Genomic DNA, 7,602 nt, shown 5'->3' with positions numbered 1-7,602 from the left:
TTCCAATTAACAAAAATCACGTCGTTTGAAGCATCGTTTCGACGTAAGTGTTACATAAATTGACTCGTATCCTCGTTTTAATCAAAATCCATAAAACATTCGTTTGTAATTTGGAAAAAAAATCTTAACTCCGTTAATCTATTTTTAACGGCGGACTATTATTGGTCAAAAGTGGACCAGTTCGGATTATTATCGGGCAATAACTGAGTTGAGATTATTATCGACCTAATTGAGAAAGCTGGTATTATTTAAATCCAAGTTTCCAAGGAAAAAAATAGAATTATTGATGTAAAGGAGTAACATTTTCCGTTAAAAAACAGAAATACATATGTGTGGGAAGGGTCATGAAAAAAAAATACAGAACTTTGTATTATATATATATGCAGAGTTAAGATCCCGTACAAATACGAATATCGTACAAAACATATGAATAAAGGATTTTTTTAATTAAGGCGGTGGAAGTAGTCTCAACCATTTTTACCCCCTAAAATCAATACACATTCAGTTCTCAAAGTAATCAAACGCCAAATTCTCCCAAAACTAATCAAATTCAGTTCCAAAATCATCAGATTAACTTCCAAATCATCTGATTCCACTCCAGAATCATTTTATTTAGTTCCAAAAATCCAATTCATTTCCATAATCATTGGGTTCAGTTTCAAAAACATCCTATCAAGTTCTAAAATTATCGAAATTAAACATGATTGTTTTTTATGAACTTGTAGAGTAAATGTGTTTCTTATGTTCTCTAAGAACTAATAAAGTAATTATGATGCATTTTTAAAATAATTTTAAATTTATGTTGTTCGATGAACTTATAGAGTAAATGTATATATGTAACGCCCCAAAATCCGAATGTTAATATTTGCCGTGTGTTCCTATGAGACACGTCATGAAATAAATAACTAGGCTATTTAAACTAGTTAAGGGTATGGTCAAAAGTATTAAATGACGAAGGTTGTGTCAATTATGTTTTAGTGGTATACACGAGGGACTAAAGTGGGGTAAATGAAAGTTGAATTATCAACTTAAAAGAAAATATCAACACACACCACACACACTTCATGTGTGTATGTGTTCTGGATCGTTCCAGAGCTCCCCAAGGGAGCCAAACCCTAACTCAACAATATTCATCAAATTAAAGGGTGAATCGAAGCTCAAATTCACAACCGAACGTGAATTAGTGATCACCTTCCCGAGGGGACCATAAAATATGTTTTAAATTTAGGATTGGTGATCATGTGTAAAGTGGGTTATGTTCTAATCCATGAAATTAAGTGAAATTGAGCATGAGTATATGCTAGAATCATCATATAGAACATAGGTTATGTATGGTTTGTGTTAATTTGATGTTTAGGGGTGAAACCCATTAGTCATGGTGATGATGATGCCTTGAATCACGACCTATGTCCAATTCTTGTTGAAAGACTTATGTATTTTGTGGGTATGATAAATTGTTGTTAAATGAATGGAATGAAATGTGGTGTTGATATGTTTGATGTTTATGTGTGAATGATACATGTTGATTAGGAGTAGGATTTGATGAGTTATGTATGAATTTAAAAGATTTATGCATGAATTAGTTGTACATTATGCTTAGATAGTAGTACGCACGCCAAGTGTTTGATGAAATGACTAAGCGACGATATTATATGAAAATGTATGCAAGTAGTGGATGAACATACATATAATGTGTAAATGACTAAATTGTTAGTAAACTTACACAAGGAACATGTGTAAGATTGAATCCATGTGGAGGTTTTGTTGATATCTTGTTTAGGTAGAAATGTGCACTAGTGTCTCTCATTGTTCACTCACATTGTATGGTACACATTATGTGCTTAGTTGATGGTTTAGTTGGGATTTCGAAACGAAATTGGTGTTAATGTATAGCAAGTAAGGATGGTAAAACCATGTTGATTATTTACTCCAAATATAGTCGTCCATTACGGGATCCCGAAAGCTTTAGTATATGTTGTATTGATAATATATATGTAATTGATTGATCATGTGGTACTAAGCATATTACATCATGAATATGAAGTGTATATAATGTCATTGTTATAGCCTAATATGATGACACGTGTAACGTCCGTCAAAAACGGATATCCAAAATCCGACCCGTTTTGAAACCCGAAAACCTAAATTTTGAATGTCAGAAATTTTGGCGAATTTATTCAACTGATTGAGAAATTCTATGCTTTTAATCTAAATTATCAATATAGTGGTTTAATTTAATTAAATTAACTAATTTAAAAGTTTATATATATAAATAAACTAGTTACTTAATAAGGTTGCATAACCTAACCAAGTTAACTTATATAGTTAGTTTTGTTAGAGTTTAAAGTTAGTTTAAATCAACCTAGTTGGTAACCAAGTTAATCATCTAGTTATTTGGTCTTCAAAGTTAAAGAGCATAAGTGCAATTAACTAAAAGTTGTTTCTATAGAATATGACAAATTAAAATAAAAAAATAATAATAATAATTTCTTTTGAAACATGAAGGTGCCGCCCATAAAAGAAGCACAGCAACTAAGGTGTTGTTTGTTTTTGCAGACATAAATTGTCTGCAAGCTGATTTCATCTGTTTTTATGTCTGCAACTGAAGATGTGGTCTGAAGATCTACAAGCTGAAAATATAAGACTGTTTGTTTTTATAAGTTGATACCGGTCTGAAGCCCCACCACCGTCATCTTCAAGATTCAACCAAAAATACCATGATGATTGATTTTACCCCTCTCCCCACTGTAAACCACCGCCGTACATCCAGCTGGCCACCACTTACAAATCTTACGCCTTCAATCTTTACTGGTACCCAAATCTTCGTTTCATTATTATAATAATCTCACCACTTTGTTATAATAATACTAATAACAATTTGGGGTTTTATTCTATTGTGTTTTTTTTTTCAATGTGGGTTACGCCTTCAAGGGTTTTTGCAGATTGCATTCAAGGTTTCAAGTGGGTTCATGTTTTGTATGAGTGTGTGAATTAGTGTGTGTTCAATGGATACCCATGGAAGACTGATTGCTGGTTCACACAACAGAAATGAGTTTATTCTAATCAATGGGTGGTGGTGGTTGAGGGGGTGAAAGGAGAGGGAGCGGTGGTGGGTGAAGGTGCGGTGGTGGTGGCAGACGGAGGTGACGGCCGGCGTCGTAGCTTCCTCTGAAAAAGGCCTTCATGGTTTTGTGTGGAATTGAGAAGAAGAGGAGTATGCTGGAGATGTTGGTAGCATGATGTTTGAAGGAGTTGTGTGAAGATGTTTGAAGCAAGGGTTTATAGCTTTTGTTTTAAGATGAAATAAGCCATTTTCAGATCTGTTAAAAAAAAAAAACAGTCTTCAAGGGAAACGTCTGCGCGGCTGCAGACAATAGTTCCCTTGAAGATGTTTGAAGAAAAAACAAACACCCCCTAATTGTCATTTCCTTTCTTTCTAAAACATGGTTTCTCTTTTAAACCTTTTTTATTTTTCGATAGGAACTAAAGTGATTGAAATTTCCTTTCTAAAACAGAAACGTTGACAACCATATTTCCTTTTGAGCTTTCGCTGATTTTCGGTGATTTGAGTATTTCCGTGTTTCCGGATTCATAGCTCAATCTTTCCGCGTTTTCCTTTTCGGCATCAATCTTGAACCTGGACTCGTTCATAACTCGCATACGAATCAATCACAAATCTTTTCTAAATATATGAGACTCGCGAACACTATAAAACCGAACCATCATCATGGTTCTATTCCCCATCTCGACACCACTACTACTCGACACCCTCACCCTTCTCGGATTCGTAACCAAGTTTGTCGGAGTTCAAGGGAGACATCACCTAAGACACAGAGGCGCTGCCACAGATTGGAGAAACCCACCGGAGAATCAAGTATGTCGTCAGGAACTCGTACCGCCAGAGAAGACGACCAGAGTTCGATGGAACTCCACTCCGTTCCTGTTGCGGTATACCATCCTCCCAACATTTAATTTCATTTGTTTTTGTTTGACGTTTATAACTGTTGTCATGTTTTAATCGGACATCACTCGAAACCCCGCTCCCTTTAAAGACGTTACCGGAGAGGACCTGCAAGTGGCCGGGAACACCTCGCACCTCCACTGTTTTGGTATAATCTTCTTGTCCATTTTAATTCCAGTGGATACTCACCTCTCTTTTATAATGTTCAAACAACTACAAATCATGCATTTCATAAGAAACAGTACGTATAACTTTTAAATTGAAGATGATGATGTTTTTATTTGAAAATGAAGATGTTAATAGTGTACTGAAAGAAAGATAGTTGTTAATATCAAATAATCTAAATTAGTATTTTGTTTCTAATAAACTCTTGACAAAATAGAAAATAAATAATATTTTTAACTCTTTGAAAGATAGTTGTTAATATCAAATATTCTAAATTAGACTCATTCGATTTTTTTACGTTCACTTAGTACTAATATATATATATATATATATATTAAGCATGCAACGTTACAGTCATATGTAATTAAACTAAGCACAAATGATACACCTTCTAATGTAAAGTAAATGTATTATTTTAATCTTTTACAACATAAGATATTAGTAAGGTAAAATTCATTTTTATAAATCTAACCATAAAAACAACTAATCAACATTTATTTCTTAAAAAGAAACGTTAACATAAATGCCTATTCATTTAGAACATTTAAAGTTATTAATGAAATAATTATTAATGTTAAATTAGTCGATTCGTAAACCTTAAATATTAGGAATTTTAATATATATATATATATATATATATATATATATTAACTAGTCGTTAATATTTTAATATCTAGGATAATTGCTTGCTCATTCTCTTGGATTGTTCCAATCTTAGTCGTACGTTCTTACAAGAAATCGCGACGCAATCAATGTGAGTATACATGACCCATTTTCCATTTTAACACTTTTGGGTGCAATATGTATTCTATATCAATCACATTATTCACTTCAAACAGCTTTATGCACAGTCTATCCAAATTGCACGTGATACATTTGATTCATGTTATACACTTTAATTGCATTAAACTTTGGTTTGGACATATAGAGTAACATCGTTTCGAGTATATACTGTTAATGTGTAATCTTGTTATTCACGTTGGATATGAGCAACTTCAAACTTTTTATTATACTATGTATCAAACTTGTATACTCGCCAACATACCTAGTTGATTTGTTCAAGATTCAAGAAACAAGCTAGGATGGCTTTAGATACCCATTTTAGCAATTAAACCATGTTTGAATTTATGTTTAGTATTTGAGACATTGTATTACTTTCTTAGTTTTAATAAAACGAATTAATTCATATTGTCACCTTTAGTGTTATGTTGTTTTGAGCAATTTGTTCGTCTCATCCCGATGTTTCCGCCATCGGTTGGGGTGTGACAACACGGATATAGGAGGTTAAGTCGTAAGTTGACTTGACAAACCGTTGACTTCTGAATGTCAACTAAACATAAGAAGCATAACTAGACTTGTTTTCATAATTGTAAGATTTTAGAAAGTCATATGGTATATGTTATGTCAATATGTGTTATATAGAATGACATGATGAATTATATGAGTTTAAAAGAATGTGATTTTGAATATAGCCTTATGTATGTTAGAATTGACTAATGAAGGTCAAATGTGAGATATGCATTTGTTATGATCGTTGATATGTAATATCTCGTATGCTAACAAGAATGTAAATGCGGTGACATGTATGCATAACCATTTGGTCAAAGTGACGCAAGCACGGAAGGCTCACGGGTCAAAGGGACACAAGGAAGCAAACGCGAATACGGACACAAATAGGTAAGTGATTTCCGTAATCACTTCTTAGTTGGTTTAAGTAATGTAGCGTTTAATTAATTAAACCTGATGTTGAAGTCAATTATAGATTTTGTAGTATGAAATTGATGACGTTCGCTAAGGAAACCAAACGGGTCAAGATGAGGCCTTATGATTATATTGAAATATTTCATGGAAAATGGCTACGGAAGTATAACCGGTTATTGGGTAGAATTTCATATAAGCACGCAATCCGGAAATCAAAGAGGCGGTGTAATAGATAACAGACTCGGATGTGAGCTTGGTTTAATAGATAAGCAATTATGTGAGTGGAAATTTTAGTAACAAAGTTCGGTTCGTAGATTTGAATGAAATATATGAGTTTAACGAATACCGGGGGTCGAGTGCGTAAACCCCAGGTACGGAACTCCGGATAATGTAAAAGTATTATGGTTATAATGTTCATATAAGTTTTGGGTTAAAAACAAATGAGTAGTTTGGTGAAATCATGAACGGGTCGAATAAATCGTAATTGAATAATAAGCCGATAGTGTGTAAGTTAAGGATTTCCTTAATCCGGATGTGAGATCTTGAGTCGATAGAGGGCCAATTTACGGTCATGTATGAAGAAACGGGAGGTTAAACGGGTAAACGGTTCAAAATTTATGCGAGTTTTAGTGCGTACGAACGACGAAACAACACAGCAGGAAAAACCCATTTTCTAGAGGCCGTCGCTGACGCCCTAGGGGCCGTCGCCGACGCCCTCTGGTAAGTCAGTTTTTGGCCGTCGCCGACGCCCTACGGAGGTCAAGGGCTACGGGCAATTGATCGTTCCTTTGACGTTTATGGACTATAAATCTAAGTCTAAGTACCATGTAACTAATGTATCGGTATATAAGAGGTATGTAAGATCTTGAACGTGTACGTGGAATGTATGGGCGTAAGTAGATGTGTATTTATGTATATGTGAAGATACGTATGTGTATATGTATGTATGTAGAGACGTAGTAATGAATGTGCGTATGAGTGTATGCATGTATGTAGAGATATAGGAAGGTATGAATGTATGTAGATGTGTATGTATGTATGTATGCATGTAAGAATGTATGTATGCATGTAAGAATGTATGAGTAATACGTTATTAATAGTGTGCTTTGAGAATGAAAAGTAATGCAGGTACGTTACTGGAGCCTCACCAGGATATGGATTACGCAGATGAAATGCTTAAAGATTATGAAAGATAACGAAATGGGAAGTTGTACAAGAATGAATCTTGTTTATATATTGTGTACTAATGTTATGAATGTATGTGGTGAGTGCAGGTTGTACGAATTACGGGTGGTTATCACAAGGAGTAGAGATCGAAGACCGAGTCACAAGATAGATTGTACGGGAATGATTGAGTATGTACTTTAGCAAACAGGACTTATACTTTTTGTAAAAAAAAATACATATTTAAAACGACCTTTCAAGTAAATTAAGACGTTTGTAATGAAAGAAATTTTTTGACACGAATTTCCGCTGCGACTTTTTGTCAAATACGTATTAGGGCCTTACAATATATTATATTTTTTTGATGAACTTGTAGTGTAACTATGATACATTTGTAGAGTAATTTTGTATTGTACGTTGTTCGAGAAACTTGTAGAGTAATTGTGTATGTTATGTTTTTTATGAACTAATAGATTAGTTATGATGCACTTGTAGAGTAATTTTGAATGACTAGTTGTTTCATGTACTTGTAGAGTAATTTGAATAATATATTGTAGTAGTGTTTTAATGATGAACTTGTGGAGTAGTTATGATACTACTTGTAGAGTAAT

The 7,602-nt window shown here is 33.7% G+C and overlaps 1 protein-coding gene across 1 annotated transcript; it reads left to right on the top strand.

Annotated features, from left to right (window-relative positions):
• Positions 1–3,163: 3,163 nt before the first annotated feature.
• Positions 3,164–6,778, top strand: LOC110877582. Its single transcript, XM_022125743.2, has 5 exons — positions 3,164–3,948; positions 4,053–4,109; positions 4,804–4,880; positions 5,734–5,803; positions 5,889–6,778. Exons 1-5 carry the CDS (start codon positions 3,728–3,730, stop codon positions 6,061–6,063), a joined length of 600 nt encoding a protein of 199 aa, XP_021981435.1. The 5' UTR covers positions 3,164–3,727; the 3' UTR covers positions 6,064–6,778.
• Positions 6,779–7,602: the final 824 nt, after the last annotated feature.

The sequence above is a fragment of the Helianthus annuus genome, chromosome 9 (assembly GCF_002127325.2).
Source record: "Helianthus annuus cultivar XRQ/B chromosome 9, HanXRQr2.0-SUNRISE, whole genome shotgun sequence".
In the NCBI taxonomy this organism is placed as follows: Eukaryota; Viridiplantae; Streptophyta; class Magnoliopsida; order Asterales; family Asteraceae; genus Helianthus; species Helianthus annuus.
The sequence above is the reverse complement of the archived record's forward strand: the minus strand, read 5'-3'. Positions and strand labels throughout refer to the sequence as shown.

Excerpts from the sequence above, each read along its gene's own strand:
- LOC110877582 (XM_022125743.2), top strand. The coding sequence starts at position 3,728 with ATGGTTCTATTCCCCATCTCGACACCACTACTACTCGACACCCTCACC. Across the intron at positions 3,949-4,052 it reads TCCACTCCGTTCCTGTTGCG|ACGTTACCGGAGAGGACCTG; the intron begins GTATACCATCCT and ends CTCCCTTTAAAG. Across the intron at positions 4,110-4,803 it reads CTCGCACCTCCACTGTTTTG|GATAATTGCTTGCTCATTCT; the intron begins GTATAATCTTCT and ends TTTAATATCTAG.